General features: G+C 38.1%; 1 protein-coding gene and 1 long non-coding RNA gene across 2 annotated transcripts in view; both read left to right on the top strand.

Annotated features, from left to right (window-relative positions):
* LOC585533 (dnaJ homolog subfamily C member 7) overlaps positions 1-15,198 on the top strand; it is a 31,713-nt gene extending 16,515 nt beyond the window's left edge. The window contains exons 10-13 of the mRNA XM_030974725.1: positions 3,778-3,851; positions 7,038-7,187; positions 11,928-12,080; positions 12,845-15,198. Of these exons, the coding sequence (XP_030830585.1) occupies positions 3,778-3,851; positions 7,038-7,187; positions 11,928-12,080; positions 12,845-12,978 (511 nt within the window). The 3' untranslated portion in view covers positions 12,979-15,198. The remainder of the gene's footprint in view (positions 1-3,777; positions 3,852-7,037; positions 7,188-11,927; positions 12,081-12,844) is intronic.
* Positions 15,199-15,805: 607 nt separating this feature from the next.
* On the top strand, positions 15,806-19,794 carry LOC105438628. The gene is made up of 2 exons (XR_971027.2): positions 15,806-17,480; positions 18,013-19,794. It is a non-coding gene; the product is annotated as an uncharacterized LOC105438628 (long non-coding RNA).
* The last annotated feature ends 1,225 nt before the right edge of the window (positions 19,795-21,019 follow it).

The following is a 21,019-nucleotide window of genomic DNA, read 5'->3' as shown; positions in this document are numbered from 1 at the left end:
AGGTATCAAGATGTGTTTATCTGACCGCAGACGCGTAGCCAGGGGGGGGGGGGTGGTCCCCCCAATCGGAAGAGGACGTAGGAAGAAAAAGGAGCAGACAAAGAACATATTTGATATTCAGACAAGGATTAAGGGTATAGAGAACGTACAACGCTTCGTTTTCTTTCTCTAATAATACTACGTCAAAGCCTCGCGCAGGAGGGGAGGTGGGGGGGGAACTGAATTCAGACGAGCATTCAGAGGCGAGAACGGTAATACGAATCTTTAATGATTTAATGAAACGTAAAAGCTTCTGCGCTTCGCGCGGAAAAGGGGGGGGGGGGGGAACTGAAATCAGACGAGGATAAAGAGTCGAGAACGGTACAACGAATCGTCTTCTTTCTCTAATGATTTAATGAAACGTAAAAGCTTCCGCGCTTTGCGCGGAAAGGGGGGGGGGGGACTGAAATCAGACGAGGATAAAGAGTCGAGGACGGTAAAACGAATTGTCTTCTTTCTTTAATAGATTAATAAAACGTCAAAGCTTACTCGCTTCGCGCAGGAGGGGGAGGGGGGACTGAATTTAGACAAGGATTAAGAGTCGAGAACAGTACAACGAATCGTCTTCTTTATCTAATGATTTAATGAAACGTAAAAGCTTCCGCGCGCGCGCGGAGGGGGGGGGGAACTGAATTCATACGAGGATTAAGAGTCGAGAACGGTACAACGAATCGTCTTCTTTCTTTAATTGTTTAATAAAACGTCAAAGTTTCCGCGCTTCGCGCAGGAGGGGGGGGGGAACTGAATTCATACGAGGATTAAGAGTCGAGAACGGTACAACGAATCGTCTTCTTTCTTAATTGTTTAATAAAACGTCAAAGTTTCCGCGCTTCGCGCAGGAGGGGGGAGGGGGGGGGGACTGAAATCAGACGAGGATAAAGGGTCGAGAACAGTACAACGAATCGTCTTCTTTATCTAATGATTTAATGAAACGTAAAAGCTTCCGCGCGTCGCGCGGGAGGGGGGGGGGGAACTGAATTCATACGAGGATTAAGAGTCGAGAACGGTACAACGAATCGTCTTCTTTCTTTAATTGTTTAATAAAACGTCAAAGTTTCCGCGCTTCGCGCAGGAGGGGGGGGGGGGGGAACTGAATTCATACGAGGATTAAGAGTCGAGAACGATACAACGAATCGTCTTCTTTCTTTAATTGTTTAATAAAACGTCAAAGTTTCCGCGCTTCGCGCAGGAGGGGGGAGGGGGGGGGGGGGACTGAAATCAGACGAGGATAAAGAGTCGAGGACGGTAAAACGAATTGTCTTCTTTCTTTAATAGATTAATAAAACGTCAAAGCTTACTCGCTTCGCGCAGGAGGGGGAGGGGGGACTGAATTTAGACAAGGATTAAGAGTCGAGAACAGTACAACGAATCGTCTTCTTTATCTAATGATTTAATGAAACGTAAAAGCTTCCGCGCGTCGCGCGGGAGGGGGGGGGGAACTGAATTCATACGAGGATTAAGAGTCGAGAACGGTACAACGAATCGTCTTCTTTCTTTAATTGTTTAATAAAACGTCAAAGTTTCCGCGCTTCGCGCAGGAGGGAGAGGGGGGAACTGAAATCAGACGAGGATAAAGGGTCGAGAACGGTACAACGAATCGTCTTCTTTCTTTAATAGTTTAATAAAACGTCAAAGCTTCCGCGCTTCGCGCAGGAGGGGGAGGGGGTGGACTGAATTTAGACAAGGATTAAGAGTCGAGAACTGTACAACGAATCGTTTTCTTTCTCTTATGATTTAATGAAACGTAAAAGCTTTCGCGCTTCGCGCGGGAGGGGGGGGGGGGGACCGCTGAAATCAGACGAAGATAAAGGGTCGAGAACGTTACAACGAATCGTCTTTTTCTTTAATAGTTTAATAAAACGTCAAAGCTTCCGCGCTTCGCGCTGGAGGGGGGAGGGGGGGGGGGGGACTGAATTTAGACAAGGATTAATAGTCGAGAACTCTACAACGAATCATCTTCTTTCTCTAATAATTTAATAAATCGTAAAATTTTCCGCGCTTCGCGCGGGAGGGGAAAAACTAAATTCACACGAGAATTATTTTCGAGAACGGTACAACGAATCGTCTTCTTTCTCTAATAATATAATGAAACGTCAAAGCCTGGGAGGGGAAACTCGCCCCCCCCCCCCGCATTACGTCACTGTTGGTCACCATAACGTACCAATATTTGGCTCGCATAATTTCAAATTTGGGCCCCCCCCCCTAAGAAATCCTGGATCCGCGCCTGACCATACAACATGGTGAATAGGGGCAGTTTAGATATATTTTACGCACCACCATCTTTATCTCATCACCATTGGCAATGGTTGTGGGACCATGAGATATTCATCCATGTTCATTCTCCACTGCCATTAAAACATATACAGTTAATATGCAATTTTACATTTTAATTTTAGTGTCTGTTCCAATTCATCTAAAAATTGGGGTGACTAAAAATCATGATATACATATATATATAACTGTTGTTTCATTTGGTAAATACTTTACATATGGACCTGAATTAACATACATATGAACATGTTTGTTTACTTCTAGTAATCTAGTACTTTTTATGCCTACGTTACGAAGTAGCCGGAGGCATTATGTTTCAGGTTGTCCGTCCGTACGTACGTCCCGTTCTCGTGATCGTGTTATCTCAAGAACCGACTGATGGATTCCTACCAAACTTTGGTCATGTATGTAACTTGCAGAGCCAATGAACTGATTAGATTTTGGGGTCACAAGGTCAAAGGTCAAAGGTCACAGGGGTCATCATGTATGCAAAAATAGCTTGTGATCGCATTATCTCAAGAACCGACAGAAGAATTCCTATCAAACTTTGGTCATGCATGTAACTTGCAGAGCCAATGAACTGATTAGATTTTGGGTTCACAAGGTCAAAGGTCACAGGGCTCATTATGTATGCAAAAATAGCTTGTAATCACGTTATCTCAAGAACCGACTGATGGATTCCTACCAAACTTTGGTCATGTATGTAACTTGCAGAGCCGATGAATTGATAAGATTTTGGGGTCACAAGGTCAAAGGTCACAGGGCTCATTATGTATGCAAGAATAGCTTGTAATCACGTTATCTCAAGAACCGACTGATGGATTCCTACCAAACTTTGGTCATGTCTGTAACTTGCAGAGCTGATGAATTGATTAGATTTTGGGGTCACAAGGTTGAAGGTCACAGGGCTCATTATGTATGCAAAAATAGCTTGTGATCACGTTATCTCAAGAACCGATTGATGGATTCCTGCCAAACTCAGGACATGTATGTATCTTGCTGAGGCAATGAACTGATTAGATTTTGGGGTCATGAGTTTAAGGTCAAAGGTCGTGTGGCTCATTATGTATGCAAAAAAAGCTTGTAATTGCATTATCATTAGAACCGATGGATGGATTACCATCAAACTCGAGACATGTATGTATCTTGCATTTGGGGGTCATGAGGTCAAAGATCAAAGGGTCATGCATGTATATGAGAAATAGCTTGTAATCACGATATTCTGAGAACCTGTAAATGGATTACAACCGAACTTGAATTTGAAAAATTTCTTCCGTTTTGGTTTGTAAAATTGCTCTATGTCGGAGGCATCACTTTCGACTGCGCGCAGTCGAAGTTCCATCTAGTTTGCAATGGTTTTGGAGCTGCCTATTTACTAAATTCAGGAAAAGAAAATCTCTGACAGTCATGGCTCCCTACCATTTGGCACATTTTCCAATTATATGTTACTATTTTACCTTCCTTTAGTTACATGGACATGGAAAAGTATGACGAAGCTGTGAGAGACTATGAAAAGATATTCAATATGGACCGAACGAAAGGTATGTGCTCTTATTTGACATCAGAAGATGAACAGATGCATCTAGAACAGTATATTTTTGGGATGCAATTTATTGCAAATTTTAGGACTTTCATATCCTACTGCAACTAATCATATGGCTCTTTTTATGTATTTAAATAGAAAAGTTTGCAAGTATTTTTGGTGGTGGAGAAAAAAGTTACAGCTAAAAACGATTATCAAAATTCAGTACACATGGCAAGAATAATCACAATCCAAGCTTTGATTTCATACCTCTATTCACGAAACTAAATTGAAATCGCAGCAATAGTGATGAAACCAGATAGCAATTTCAAAGTTTTGCGAGGATGCAAATTTTGTATAGCTCTGTGATATGAGCTAAGCTATGCTGTAGTTGATTCCACACAGAGTCAAGTCTCTGTAACTCTCCTTGTTCTGATAGCACTGGCACTGTTAGCCTTGTTGTGTGGACTTGTGGCTGTGCAACTAAATTTTGATTTGATTTGATTTATTGGTTTCTGCATCTTTTTTCTTTTTTCCATCATACATTTTCATGAACATGATATGGTTTGATACAATATATTAAGTGTATATAATTTTATACAGACATTAAACAAAATTAAACAAATAGATTTAATATTAAATGCATAATTAAAGTTGATACTCTAAGACAATCCCAAATACTGAGATAATTACATAAATAGAAAGCTTTTAACCCCCATAATAACACCAAATGGTGTCCACCCGACAAAACAAGTTTAGAATAATGAATTTATTCGAGTAAACTTCACCAAAATATGTAAGTCTGAAACCCGGAAGTGCACGTAGAGTCGAGCCTCTATCCGTGACGTCACGAACGGGACTCATGGGCTCAGTGAGAGTGAATGGCAGTGATATCCCTACGTAAATGCTATCCTGTCAGAGCTTAGATTTGTTGTTGTTAAGGAGTATATTTGATGGATTTTCTGTTTTCATTTGAATGAAGAATAACGAAGCAACATTTTCCAGTCGCTGATTTCTTTTTATATCCTCATATTCACCTATTTGGTAGAGATTTAAGACGAGTTTACTGCTTAGGAATTAGAGTTAAATCGTGCACGTATGAATAGGCGGATGCATTATATTGTCATCAGATAAGGTACAGGAGCAGTTTTGTAAAACGAGTAGGTCTAGAACTATGATAGTACTTATCATAGATGTGTGTGACTGCCTCAAAAAAGGATACAGTACCAGTTAAACATTTTATGTTGTAAAATATCAAACTTGAACGAGATCATGCCAGCGCGCTTCCTCTATAATATTTTGGCGAGTGATGTGGCTCTTGCATGAACGTTCGTGAAGCGAGCAGAATCGGGGGGTAAGACCAAGCCGCTGCTCTAGGCGCTGCTTGCATGTGATGGAACGTACGTGCGCTAGTTATATGTTTATCGGCAATTGCAAGAGAATGAAAGCGACGTTGCCAGTTAAGAAAAACAACTAACAAAGACTTGCTCCTGACTACCGGTGTCAGAATTGGTAGATGAAGGATCTTCAGGGCCAAGGAAGGCGAAAGACTTGGGAAAAAGGAAGAAGAAACCATCGGGAGATCGCTGTAGTGTATGGTAATGAACTGTGCATGGGTAGACAGCTACTGTTCACTCCGTGCCTGGGCCGATTTCAACACCAAAACAAAAATTACATGGTGAAAATATCGACTAATAGCACATCGTTGGCATGTATATGTCATAATTTTTAAAAGGGGAATTGATATTAATACTATGAAGTACTAGGGGAAGGTAAAGAATTGTACATAGAATTATGATTTATTAGACTTTTCAGCCTTTGAAACAAAAATATGCAGAAAATCGTATCACTCTGCACATGTTTGCTATGGAACATCCGGGTACGTGAATATTCTCTTTCCCGGACGTGAGGTCATAAATAGTAGACCAGCGCCGTGACTGATTTTCTATGCAAAGAGAGGCGGATATTTTCGACATTTCAATTGAGGATTTCGAGTAGACGGATTTTTTGTGATATACTAAGTAATTGAAAAACTTAAAAATAACATATACTTGCCGTAGGTAACAAATTAAGGGACATTTATTTGCTTAGAGTATCAACTTTAACATACATTACATGCAGGAAGGCTACATAAATCAGCAAAGTAGCTTGATGTGCCCGCAGCCCTCAACTTAGATACAACAATAAAAAATAAAAAATAAAATAGAGTGACTTGCAGAGAAGAAAAGGAAAGGGGAGAGAAGGAGCATTGGTTTTCTGTTAATACAATAAATCTAATACATCTGCTGATTGAATGCAGGTTCATTCATGGATGGATAAACGATGCTAGGTCATGGATTACACATCATTGTTGAGTGTACAGTCACTTTCCACACGAACATGAATACAGTAGAATTACACACAGGAACAATACTTAGACAATAACATAGTTTTAACCACCTTCTTAAAAAGAATTACAATGTCCTAAGTTTTCTTATTACAATGGGCAGAGAGTTCCAGATGCCTGGGCCGGTGTGTCTAATGGATTTGAGAGCCAATCCGGTTTTTGAATTTCTTAAATGGAATTTTTCAGTTTGCCTTGTAGGGTTAGAGTGGATGGTTTTATTCAAATTAAACAATGTGGAGAAGTGTGAAGGTAGTAGAATTCATTATAAATGGCCAGAATAATCATAATCCAAGCTTTGATTTCAAACCTCTTTTCACAAAAACTACATGTATATGTCAATTATGATGGAAATGAACCGCAATTTCAGAGTTTTGCGAGGTGGTTCCTGGAATGAAATTTCCCCGGGCTTTTTAACTGTGCGCTGTTTGGTCATGAGGTAGCGTTACAGCATCTTCTTATATTTTTTACATGTAGTCCGAATGAGTAATACTCATTTTATTTCTGTGGTTGTTAACAACAGAATTTCTACGGATTACGCACAAGTTGAGGAATTTGTAAGTCAACCCATTTCACTCAGTCCCGTTGAGATTGACTTACGCAAGGTTATCTATATATATATACACACACACACACGTAATGTTCAAGAATGAGTAAATTGGCCTAAAGTTGTATGTTTATGGTTGCGTCACGTCAGCGTCTTTTTTCAACGTACAATCCCATTCTGAAGTACTGCATCATGCTATTATATTTATTTTGTAATTACATAGTTTTATGTAATATTTATCGTGTTTGATAAACTATATCGTTTCATCTTTGTAGAAAATAAGCGGTTACTTCAAGATGCTAAAATGGAGCTGAAAAAGAGCAAGAGGAAAGACTATTACAAAACGCTGGGACTACAGAAGAACTGCGGAGGGGAAGATGAAATCAAGAAGGCCTACAAGAAACATGCACTTCTTCATCACCCGGGTATGTATCATACACAATTAGTGCTTATTATTTGGAACAGATTTTCCGAATTAATATTTTTAATTTTTTTTTTATTGATACGCACATGGGCCATTCCGTGAAAAGGGGGACAAAATGCTCACTTTGAAAAAAGTATTCCACTATGAAGTGTGGCATACCATTTGAAAGCTTCAAACAAATACGGTTAAAAAAATGTTATGACTTCTCGAGGACCATGCCCATAAATATTTATCATTTTCACTTTCGTAAGATGGTGCTTCTGTAAAAAATAGCCTCTTCCATTTCAACAGCTAGAAGGTTCTTTCAAATAGATATTATGTATGTAGCATAATGTGTGTGACAAAGAAAGTCAAGTTTCTCCCACAGTTAAAACACTTGTAGACCATACCACTTCTTATTCTCAGTAGTAGACCTTTAAGAGTATTTATTCTTATATTCATAAGTTCGTAGATTCAGGTTAAAGTGGGTGCGTCGGCAGGTTTTATGTACAGAAGGTCATACTTTGCTGACACCAGACTTGGTTGGAAATGCCATTACTAGATGTACAAGTCTGTACACAGCAAACTTGTAGTCCACTCAACAAGTACCCTCTCAATTATTTAAACATTTGTGGCTTACACCCAGTAAATAAGATCATTGATCGATCTTATTTACTGGGTGTAAGCCACAAATATGTTTAAATTGAAATTTCTCCCAGGAAGCTTTACATTTATATAAAGTACCCTCTCGTCTCTCGGAGAGTCTTCGGTTGGTACAAATGTCAGATAAGGACTTTATTATATAGAGAAAAGACAGAGCATTAGATAAAGCTTGTTGGTCACAAAAGTGAAGGCTAATTGTGGTGATTGACAAAACCTGTTATTGGGTAAGCACCTGCATGGTGTCAAATTCCCCGTGTGACTCCACTTCATGTGTCTTTAACATTAAATAGATAGATAGATGGATAGATAATGGTTTTATTGAGAATAAAAGAACAACAATGCATCGCGGCCTACAAGGCCGAATTGGGCAATGTTTTACAAATGTAAAATACAGTATATAAAAACATTCATATCAAATAACCTCAAATTAATGAACTAAACTTGAATAAGTAGATTGTTAAAAAAAATAAAAATAACTTTAAAAAGCTTATTTCTTATTATTTAATCTCCCTAACTCATTTTATATATATATAAAGGAGATAAAGAGAAGTGAAGAAGAACGTGATGGTGGTGTAGAGTAAAGAAAGCAAAGAAAAGAGGATGGTAAGATTAAGAAGAGGATGAAGAGGAAGGAGAAGAGAGAAAGTAGAAGAGAAGGAAGAAGAAGAAGAAGAAGAAGATTCAAGTAGGGATAGTAAGATGATAGACAGAGGGTAGTGCGAAAAGTAACACTATCATAATGTATCGATATCAATATTCAAGCATTACACATTATACAAACTACTAATGATATAGGCGAAGTTATGAAGAAAATAAATACTTATGACAAATTGTACGAATTAAAAAAAAAAATTACTCTAGGTAATAGCTACTCTAAGGAAAACGTTATAACATTTCAACCAGACTATAACAATGGAGAACCATTATAAGAAGCAAAAGCAAAAGGAGAAAGAGGGAGAAGAGGATTGAGAAGTAAGGATAAGGGTGAGATGAAGAAAGGAGGTGGGAAAGTAGAAGTGGTAGAGGAAGAGGAGACAACTGTAACATTGGCCATGGAAGATAATTTCAGTCATTTAAACAATTTAAAATAAATGGTTAAACACAGTTTTTTAACTTCGGTACAGAAAATGTAGTGGTCTATTATACAGATACACAGATTAGACCCCAGTATAAATATAAAATTGGTATATGAATATAAATGTATACAAAAAAAATTTCATAAAAAATTGATTTCATACTTTGTGTGTATCAGTAATTGAAACCATAGTTTGCCATGTATTGCACTTATAGGATAACATCACAACTATAATATTGGTAGTATTACAAAAATAAAAGTAGATTTCTTGTTAACTAGAATTGTAGATGTGTACAAGTGATGGTATGGGGCTGTTTTTTACTCTGTTTGTTCGGCAACGTAGTTCAGGTAATTTCTTAGTATGTCAAAGGACTCTTTTCTGAGTAATCTGGGGTAAGATGTTCTTTAATTGGTTCCTGGAAATACTTTTTCCAATGAAAGAGGTGCACAGCGAATGTCTCCTTTGCTCAAGTGTTTCCATATCACAGCAGGTAAGAACGTTCTGGTAAGAAGTATACCGAGCACCAACGATGATGCGGAGGGCTCGCTTTTGGATTTTTTTCTAAGCTTTCGCATTGTTTCTTGGTGATGCCGCTATTCCAAACCGGTGTCCCATATTCGAGGATAGGTTGAACATATCCATCATATATGGTTAACAAATCACTAACTGGAAGGCAGTGCCTTTTTAAGATACGTAGCATGTGAAGGTTTCCATTTGCTCTTTTGATGATATCTGTAGCATTTGATTCCCATTTCAGGTCACTTTGGATCAGAATGCCGAGAAGCTTTATAGTATTGACGGATTGTAGTTCTAGACCGTCAACGCAAATTGTGGGTAGGACAGTAGGATTTCGTGAAAAATTGACTTCCATTGCGAAACACTATGTGGCGTTCAGTTTCATGTGGTTGGTCTCTGACCAGGAGGCGAGATCAGTGACGGCACTCTGCATGTTGGACGGTTCATCTCGAGTGCGACATTCGACGAGCGTCATATCGTCAACGTATTTGTAGGCGTTGATTCCGGTCGGTGGCGCTGCGTCATTAATCATGGCTAGAAAGACAATGGGCCCTAAGCAAGTTCCCTGTGGTACTCCAGCCTGCAACAACGACCAATCAGATAGAACTGATCTGTAACGGGTGCATTGTTGACGGGATTGCAAGAAACTCATGATCCATGGCACAATGCAGGGGCGAACTCCTAAGCTGATAAGTTTTGTTATGGCGATAGTATGGTCGATTCGGTCGAATGCTTTTGAAAAGTCTGTCACAACTATCGTTGATGAAGATTTTGGTTTGTCTGAATGAACAAACACTTTGTGTAGAATGTTAATAATACAGTGTGACGTTGATATGGTTTTTCGGTTTCCAAACTGCATATGATCCAAATTGGGTTCTATGTCGTTAATTACCCATTTTGCGACAAAACCTTCTGTTATTTTGGCAAAATGATCTGTGAGTGATACAGGACGGAGCTTCTCAACAGATGGGGGGTTCGATTTGGGGATAGGCACTACAATTGCTCTTTTCCATTCGTCAGGAACTACATTTTGTTGAAAAGACGAGTTGATTACGTGAGTGAGGGGAGTAGCGAGTTCATACGAGAATTCACGTATGATACGAGAGGGAATGCGATCCGGGCCACTCACGGTATTTCGCTTAACTTTGGCGAGGGCCTTCTGTACCTCCCAAGGGTAGACTGTTGGACTTAGTTTGGACGATGGCAGAAAAGCAGGTAGACAGGAGGCGTTTAGTGGGTCTAAGTCTCGTGAAATTGAAATGAAGTGCTTATTAATTACGTTAGCAATCTCCTTGCTGTCATTTGAATCTAGCCAAGGTACGGCAATGGGCGGCTGCTCCCGCTTCCCGTCTGTCATCACGCGAATCTCGCGGTACCAGGCAGCAGGGTTGCTCTTCTTTAGTCGCTGTACACGCGTTGGGTAATATTCCGATGATGCTTTTTCAATCATTCTTTTGATATTATTACGTAGACGTTTCCAATCAGCATTATTATGTTGGTCATATACACGCTGCCGTTTGTGAATCAGATATTTTATCTCACCATTTTACATGGTTTATCCGTTTGGTGTAGTTTCATTTTACGAGTTGGGAAGTGGACGTTGATGGCAGCATAGAGGGTTTTATAGAAGGCGTGACACTGCGCGTTGACGTCACATGGTTCAGTAACTTCTCTCCAATCATGTGAGCTCGCCCATCTACCGAAAGAACAGATTGCACTGGTAGGCATCGGACGGTTTATGCGTGTTTTTGTCATATTTGGCGTTGCTCTGTAATGTTTCGGCTCCCAGAGTAATGTCGCATGGTCAGATTGTCCAATCGGTGACAGAATTTTAACTTTGTCATAGAACTGACTGATGTTAGAAATTATTTTGTCTAGTGTGCGTGTGCTCCTTGTTGGTTGGTGCATGATTTGTTTTAAAGAACGCTGTTCGTGGCATGGGGTTGTTGTTGCCAGTGCAGCTAGCAAGCAAGCAAGCTAGCTACTTGGTGTAGGCTGGATAGTCGCTGTAAAGTGTATGCTTCGAGAACGAACAGCAGGGGGCAGACACTTCTTCTAAAAAGCAAGTGAAGCGTGAAGTCACGCAGCCATATGATCAAAGGGGATTATGTCTGCGCTTTGCAATGCAGACTTTTGACTCGTGCTTCGCAGCCATGTCTCAGAAAAGCTTTACTGCAATGCAAACAGATACAGACTGAACAACCCCTAATGTGTGTAACTCTGTATGTATGCTGATGTAATGCGCCATTTATAGAGGCAAATGAGAGATCCTGCTAGCTGATTTGAGGACACCAGTTCCCAACATGACCTGGGCCTGTAGTCAATACTCGGACTGAAGCATGGCAGATGTAGTTAAAGAAGAGTCAAAAGTTTTGAACAGGCCTTTCTTTTTTCTAATAAACATTCCCTCTGTCCAACACATAATGAATTTATAGAAGTATCTGAATAATAAAGTATCTATATTCCAATATATTTCATGCAATTGCCTCTTTAATTTGATGTGCTAGATCGTCATTCTAACAAGACTCCTGAAGAACGCAAGCAAGAGGAACTCAAGTTCAAGGAGGTTAGCGAGGCATACAGTGTTCTATCTGACCCAAAGAAGAAGATGAGATATGATAGTGGTCAGGATCTAGAAGACATGGATGGATTCTCAGGAGGTAAGAGCAACAATCAAGCCATCTACACATTTCTGTCAACAAAATTATTTTCTCTAAAAAATGTAACAGGTATATTACCTAATCCCCAGACTTTGCAAAGTGCAACCATTCAATGCTATGAATATTAGCCACTTTGTTTTAATTTTCAACTTTGTATTCTTAAAGAATGAGTTCTATATTTTTTCAAGAACAGTATGAACAATGAAAAAGTGAAAGAAATTTCTGATAAAGGTGTAAAGCGCTTAGAAACTCGGACATTCACAATGTATTAAGCGCTATATATATATACAATATTATTATTATTATTATTATTATTAAAGGTGGAAAAATTGTAAGTAAAGATCTCTTTATCTCAGTTTGGGAGAATATCACCAAAAAAATGCCTGCTGAAAAGGAGGCTCTTTGAATGCCCTTGTTTTCAAAATATGACAAGAACTAGCTGAATTGTTTGGACTAAACTGTCATGCCACATGTGCGTGTAGTCCAGTTGAAGACCACCTAGATTTTTGTTGATATTTTTGTCGCTGGGCCTGCTTTATACTATTTCATTGAATGATTACACAAACGTACCATCGTAATAGTAAAATGATACCATTTATTTTTTTAAAGAGCCCTAAAAGTGACCCTTCATCAAAGAGGGCTATACTGGAAAAACTAAATGACAAATTATGGTTAATTTCCTTACCAGAAAGGTAAAACTAAACGATAAAAACATCGCTCATACACCATTCTAGTTCTGTTTATGTGTTCTTTCTTCTTTGCAGCTGGCTTTGATCCCAACCAGATCTTCCAGACATTCTTTGGAGCTCCAGGAGGCTTCTCCTTTGGTGGTGGTGGTATGGGAGGTGGAGGAGGGATGGGCGGGGGATTCCCCGGTGGATTTCACTTCCAGTACTGAGCAAGGTTCACCCTGCTGATTCACAAACAACTTGGTATTGTGTCATTAGTTGTACCAGAAGAAAGAGAACAAAACAATGGAACTTCAGCACATGATGGACATAGTGGATAAACTGAATTGGCAGTAATGATGAGAACAGCTGCCGGTACTTGAACTAGATGACAAACTGATAGCTGTCACCTGACCTTCTAGACCTTTGTAGCACTTAATTTTATGAAGTCTGTCCTTTTAAACCTATGTCTGAAGTACTGTGAACCGAATTTGAAAATTGTTAATGGTAGCCATTCAACCCATAGCAGTTCAGAGTGTGTGTTATACATGTATTTATTGAATTATTCAGTTCCCCTTCCTCAAATTGGCAACATAACAATTAATCATATATCCACTCCTTGATAGTTCATTGAAAAAAAGTAATAAATTAAATAATTCAATGTGAAAGAAAATTTCTAAATTTACCTGAAATATTGCCAGTTTGTACGTGAAGATAGTGATTATAAATTTTACACCCGTTGCCAATTTAGAGACTTTTATTAGTACGGTAGTCACAATTAAGCTGCTCTTATTCATAAACAGCACAAAGTACTACAACAAATTGATGTGCTTTGTGCTCTTTGTACTCATGGATATAAATGTGTAATTCCTGGTATTCTTGATCAAAAGATAATGAAAAAACATCGGTAACGGGAGACACTGAACTGCTATGGTTTATGTGGGAAGATCCATTTGTGATTTGCAAATAGTAAGTGTTGTTCTTGAATCATTTTTTTATTATACAAATTGTGCAAAAATTAGGAAGTTTCATGTTGGTGAAATGAAATCAAGACACAAATGACACAATCAACAAGACAATACTTGAAAAATTACTGTGAAAATCAACTATTTAGTTTTAAAAGGTCAGTTCAGACCAGAAGCTGATGATTGAAAGATGTGCCATGTCAAATCATAAATAAAAATGTGAAGTACGTTAGCTAACACATGTAGCACAAGGAACCAACGAACGGGTAGCGCACGTAGTATCACAAGCTAAAGCTCCAGTTCGCTAGCTCATGATCCAGCATGCACATCATATTTACAAAATTTCAACAACACAGCAAAGTTCCGAAAAATTGCACATCACTACAGTAGCTGGAACAAGATAATGACCTTTGACCAAATTCCCCAGTGCTTTTCTTCAGAACCTATTCATATACAGCATTTTATCAAAGTCGCACCGATAGAAAGAGCATTTCATCGCCTATTTCTCTTCTTTCTATTGGCTATTTCTCGTCTACCCCAATTAAAGTGGCCGTTTCATCAGATGCCACCAGACAATAGTTTAATTCAATACAAGAACTTAGCATTATGTTTTACTTGAATTTGCTAATGTAAAATGGTCTGCAGACCATGTTAAGCCCAAGTAACACTAGAGCTACGACCAGTCACCAACTCCCGACGACCACTGGTCAAAAGTTAGTTGTCAGAAGTCGTAGAGAGGTTTTTGGTGGTCTTTTAAAAGTTATCAGTGGATGGTTTCTGGAGCATTTTGGTTGGCAGGAGATTTATGCTGCTGCATCCAAACCCTTTTGCCGACCATACTGATCGTGCAAAGATTTTTTTGGGGGTTTTGAAGGTCTTCCAAGGGTATGATTTTTCACTGATCGCTGTCTGATCCTCAGTGCTTTCCGTTTATATTACCAGGTGATATGTGGTTGAGAAATGGACGGCAGCTGATCAACAAATGTTATACCATCTGTCACCGATTAATCTCCGAACATTCGCCGAACACCAACACCCAGCAAGGAATCTAACTTGAGAAACTTTGAAAATGTAAATGTTGCTTCTGAGGCTGGTTCAAATTTTTTTTTTTATACTTCATAAAAAAAAAAAAAAGAGCGAAGAAAGTTATGAAAATTGATTACTCATGCTGTATCTTGTATCATGTTATTTTGTGATTCTCTATTCATAACATTAACTGTTTATACTGCTGCAGGAGCCTGGTAAAAAGACAAATGTCACAAATTAGCTTACAAAGATCTTTGATTATCAAACAATGTTTGTAAGAAATTCTGCAACTTATCGTCCACTACAAATTCTTGCAAAATGGTTGTCAATGGTCGCCGCTGTTTTCGGTTGTCGGCAACTGGTCGTATGCCTAGTGTGACTTGGGCTTTAGATAAAATAACACAAGGGTTATATCTATATCTATAATTTGCGGGATATTATAACACTTTTGAGGAAAAATGTGGTGTATTTTGATATTTTAGTGAATGATGCTGAGAGAGCATGCATTATTATTTTGTAATTCTAGTCTTATAAGTTTTAGATTTTTCACTATCTGGTCCTTTATATTGCTAAAACAATGCAAGTATTATGGCTAGCTAACCATCTTTTTATCTGAAAAAAAACAAACATTTATGCCCTTACATGTTTAATGCTGATAATCTGTTCCACATAAAATAGGATTGCTATCCACAGTTATAAAATTCCCACCTACTCTTCATGAAGCATTACCGTACATTCAGCATCATTCTTCTTCTTTACTTCTTTCTTCCTACCTTCCTCTCTGCTTTCCTACCTTCCTTCCTGTTTTCTACCTTTATCCTGTCCTACCTTTCTGTCCTCTTTCTTTCCTACCTTCCCTCCTTCCTTCCCACCTCTCTTTCTGCTTTCCTACCTTTCTGTCTTCTTTTTTCCTTCTTCCATCCTTTCATCCTTATTTCTTTCATATGTAGAAACGGTTGAATTTTAGATGAAGGATGATGATGATGATGTGATGCGATGGTTATTTTACCTGACTGCTAATAAAGAAAGCATAAATGCTTGTAAGTAAGCAAGCAGGCGGCCGACGGCTTTAGGTCCTCTCCGAGGTACCTGGTAGTGAGGATTAATGCCTTACCAAAGGGCACTAGCACATCGTCTTGGTTTCAAACCCGGGTCACCGGATTACGAGATGAATTGATTAATTTGGAGGCGTCTCGTTTAGATATCAATCTATATGTGAATTATGTATGGTTGATTTCATGTGGAAAGTCAGGACTTGGTGTGCAATGGGGCACTTTTTTGTTGTTATTTTCAAATTGTTTGAGACCATAGCGAGATGATAAACTTTTGTTTTCTGTTTTTGTTTGTTTCATATTTGGGTATTGGACGATGGAGAATTTTTATATCTATGTTGCACTGTTGTAAATCTTCACATTATATTTATATCCTGAATCATTGCAGTGAAGCCATGATCATATGACATTTGAAAGCATGATTCAATATATAAGCAAAGACCAAATGTTTTGACATATTTTTTCACTGGATGAGTTGAACATTGATGTTCAGAAGTAACAGTGTAACCATTTTCGATGGGAAGACATGCATGTTATTTTGCCAATGTTAAATGTTGATTAATTCTTCAGTTTTTTGACAGAAGCATGTTAAATGCAAAATTTCAATTGCCATTTCTTCCTACCGACCTACCATAAATTGTACACCTGTAGCTTCATACCTTTTAATAATGCAGAACTAGACCTGGTTCCTTGAACAACTGTCTCTGCTCATATTTGTTGTAAAGGTGGGTTCTTATTTATCCATCATTTAGTTTTAGAACTGTAAAGGTTGATGTAGGACTCCACCCAAATTTTCACAACGGTTCCAGATTGGACTTTTCTGGATTACTATTTTGGGTTTTCAAGTTTCACAGATTCCTGTTAGTGGGTAACCTTACTGGAATTTCATGTTTTTAATTCTAAAAAACAAACTATTTTATCCCCTTGAATTAGACTGTTTGTTTGTAATGTTTGCTCATGATTAAATGCCTTTTTTTGATGCCTCCATCAACAAAGTTGGTTCCAGAGGCATTATGTTTTTGTGTTGTCCATCCGTCCGTCCCGTTTTTCATTACCGCAATAACTATTGAACAGAGTTTAATCGGCCGTGATCAAGGATGAACTGATTAGATTATGAATAGAAGAGTTCAATGGTCATAGGGTCATAAAATATATTGTTACCATGATAACGTGAAAAGCATGAAAGCAATCCAAACCAAACTTGGATGGAGTGTGAATGAGCATGTAAGGATGCACAGATTAGATTTTGGATGTAATATCGTGAAGGTCATAGGGTAATAAAAGTTTTTAAAAATACCAGAAAATATGTTTTTGCGATAACTCGAAAATCATTGTAATGGTATGCAGGGATGAACCGATTGGATTTCGGGTGTTAGAGGGCAAAGGTCGGAAGGTCATAAAATTGTTTAAAAGATACTGGAAAATATCTTGTTACTGCGATAACTCGAAAAGAATTAAAGCAATTAAACCAAAGTTGGGCAAAGTATCTATGAGCATGCAGGGATGAACTGATTAGATTTTGGGAGTACATGTACATGAAAGAGAGTATTATAATTCTCAGAAAATCCCTTATTACTGTATTAACTAATTTAACTTACTTTAGAAAATTAAACTAATGTTGACCGAACTGGGCTCAAGTATGACAAAATCAAATGAAAAGAGTGTTGGTCATGAGGTCAGATATTAAAGGTCACAGCATCATTCAGTGTGTTTCTATTAGTTATACTGAAATTATCGCGTTAATTTTTTTCCTGAAAAATGCGTATAGTACCAGGGAATGGACAGTTTCTATCTACGCGTATTATCCAAATAAATACCGGTACACTGCTCGGATTTAGCAGGTTAAAAGGGAGTGAATAAAATTTCATTGAATTTTGGCTAAGGTCACAACAAAGTATTGTGGTACTGCTAGGTCAACCTGGGATTTTAGTGTCAAGGTCAAATATTCCAATCACGTGATCACTCCCATTTCCAGTTTCTCTCCGTTATCCGCACTCTGTCGGAACGGCGTGGGTTTCTACTTATGTTATCCAGTAAGCTTCCCCTGAATTATCCTTCTAAACGCAGGATAACTTTGCCCGTGAACAGGTCTCACAGGCATTAGCCGGATAACAGCAGAGAAGGACAGTTTCTATTAGGCAAAATTTATCCCTTATCGGCTATTAACCGGATAATGGCTTCTAATAGAAACATGCTGATTGATTCTTGAACATACCTATAGGTGGAGGCATATTAAAAACACATCTTGTTTTAGGGGTGTGTTTTATTTAAGATCAAAGGTTTTTTTTTGTCTTCTTTTTATTTACATATTTATATATATATATATATATACGAACACTATTGCCCATAAAGCAATCTAGGATTAATGTGTCTCCTCCACTAATGACTCATTAGCAACTTCTAGTTTCTAAGGCACAAATTAAGCAGTTGCTGACTCATCTCGTATGTCAGTCAGTCGTGGTCGTCACGGAGTTTTTCATGGCCTCAAATTACCGACCTCTCTATAACTTTTGAGGATTTTACAGACTGCACTCTCTGATATTTCAAGGAAATCAGCAATATTGGCTTGTTCGTGTCCATCTTGGCGGAGTGCAAGTAATCATTGGTGTATTGATGAGGCATAGCCTAGGGAACTTCTGTGTCTAACTTGTTTGCAAATTATACTACAAATTTTGAAATCATGGTGATCTTCTTTACAGCCTCTACAAAGGAAAAAGACAACATAGCAATGTCTTGCCTGTTATAGCGCCAAACTTAAGGCTAGGTTGTGTAATGGAATGTTTTGCATGAATGAAATTCACCCTGACAATTTGGACTCTTTATGTACTCATTACACCAGGTCACAAGTGGTTATTGTGCATTTTAATAGGAATAAATATGTTTGAAAACAAGATTATTCTACCTTTATGGGCAACAGTGTACCGGTATATATTATTACACTAAGTACATACATGTTTCTCAGTCTGCTTCACAGAAGCTCTGAAATAAGCCAGAACCACAATGAAATATATATGTGTGTATGTCATATGTGAGAAATTTTCGTTCTAAAACTTCATAGCATCAGCAACACTTGTGGGTTAAATCTACATGATAAGAGAAATCAATCAGATGAGAGATAATTTGCATGGCTTCAAATCCATTGTTCCTCATTAACTGCTTTCCTTTTTGTGGAAATAATTGCAAAGGTTGCAAAAACCGTCTTGACTTCCATTGTCTAGTGGGTAAGGTATATCACATACCATACCGCCAGGGCCAAAGACCAGTTTCTATTCCTGGCGGAAACAGTTTTTGCAGCCTTTGCAGTACAGTGTATTTCCATCCAAGGGAAGTCACTAAATAAAGGAGGAACAACACATTTGAAGCCACGCATATGATTTCTGTCATCGAATTGATGTCAAACACAACACACAGGCATTTTCTTTTTCCATTTCGAGTACTTTATATGTTTAATAACATTTTTGCATACAAAGTAATGCAAACTTTTGTTAAATGTTTATGAGACAAACAGACTTATATGTATTCAAGATTGCTTTAAAATAAATTTTGTTGGATTGTGTATAAAGTTTGTCATTACTAGAACTCAGTTTACCTCCAGTATGTAGACAGGTGTATGAATATTGTGGAAAACTTGTATTTACAGATAATATGTAAATAGTTGTGCTTAAAATGAATTGGTTCTAATTATTCCAGATGTTTCAGTTGTACTACTGAGATCTAGAAACTGCTATCTTTTATTGTAGCACTCTGAGAAAAAGATAGAAGGGCTGCATTAATTGCTGAAAATCAAAATACCATTTCGATATCAAGTCGATTAAAAAAAAATAATCAAAATCATTTTGTCTGTTTGTTATTTTGTCTATTTTGTTTTTTGTTGAGTATATTTGCAATGTGCCTGTAACTATTCTTCATGTAAAATAGATTTTGTCCATTCTGTTTATTTCACTATATGCTTGGCAATTTTTATTAATTGCAGTTGAATAAATATGAATATAATAATCTTGCACAACCTGATATAGTCACTGTGTTCCATGATGTGCACTTTTGGTTTGAAAAGAGAATTGCTTATAGTATTTTGTATGATTTAATCAGAAGGGTTTTATTAAGGCCATTTAAGGAAATATTTTAAATCTCATTCACAAAAATGAACCTTCGAAGGCCAGATATATATGTGAAACTAATACAGAATCAAATTAGAATGCGGCCACTTTTACTTTTTCTAATAATCAGCAGTTACATACAGTTGTGCTCAAAATTATTTATACCCTTGCCATTTTTTTGTGAATTTTTATTTTTGTGATGAAATGGAATTGCTAGTGAGCACTAATTTTATTTTGTTTGGTCCTCGAAAATATGAAAAATCGCACTCCCCCCCCCCCCCCCCCCCCCCCCCCCCATGGATCCGCCACTGGAGTAAGTAGTTTTTAGTCATTCAAACAAGTTCTGAACAAGACTGAATATTCTGTGTAACTAGTAACTACCCTCTCATACACATTATTTATACATGTATCTTGACTGCAAGAAATACACCTTTGGTGGCCCAAAACAAGGGGGAATGGAGAAAAGAAGGTACATTATAAGGGAAACTGAGCAGAAAGGAGAGAGAGAGAAAAATAAAAAAAAAAAAAAAATAATCGCTACCCAAACTAAAACAATTTAATTACATTTTAGGCAAATGTAAATCGTCACAAAGCAATGAATCGGCTCTAAATCTCATTCCAGACATTTCCAGTCAAAGCCCGGCTTATTTTTATGGAAAAAGGGTTGGGAGAATTTACTGTTAGAGGGTACGTGTCGCACAGTGACGCCTTCAGAGGCGGCCCTCCCGGGGGGCAGGGGGGCACAGTGCCCCCCACCCATTTTTTCAAGCACCCAAAAGTGCCCCTTTTTACATAGGAAAAGTGCCCCTTTAACTTTTTTAAGAAGTGCTCCTTTTTACATAGGAATAGTGCCCCTTTTACTTTGACAAGTGCCCCTTTTAATTTGTAAAAGTACCCTTCCCCTTTTCAACTCTGATAAGTGCCCCTTTTATTTGGACACGTGCCCCTTTTACTTAGACAAGTTCCCATTTTCCTTTGCAATAAGTGTCCATTTTCCATTCTCATAAGTGCCCTTTTTAATCTCTAGTAAGTGCCCTCTTCACCTCTGATAATTGTCCTGAAATCTGAGAGGTGCGTGCCTCTTTTACTTTGACAAGTGCCCCGTTTCCTTTGTAAGAAGTGCCCCTTCCC

Source organism: Strongylocentrotus purpuratus, unplaced genomic scaffold (assembly GCF_000002235.5).
Source record: "Strongylocentrotus purpuratus isolate Spur 01 unplaced genomic scaffold, Spur_5.0 spur5_scaffold_7, whole genome shotgun sequence".
Lineage (NCBI taxonomy): Eukaryota > Metazoa > Echinodermata > Echinoidea > Camarodonta > Strongylocentrotidae > Strongylocentrotus > Strongylocentrotus purpuratus.
This window is presented reverse-complemented; position numbering and strand designations above follow the sequence as displayed.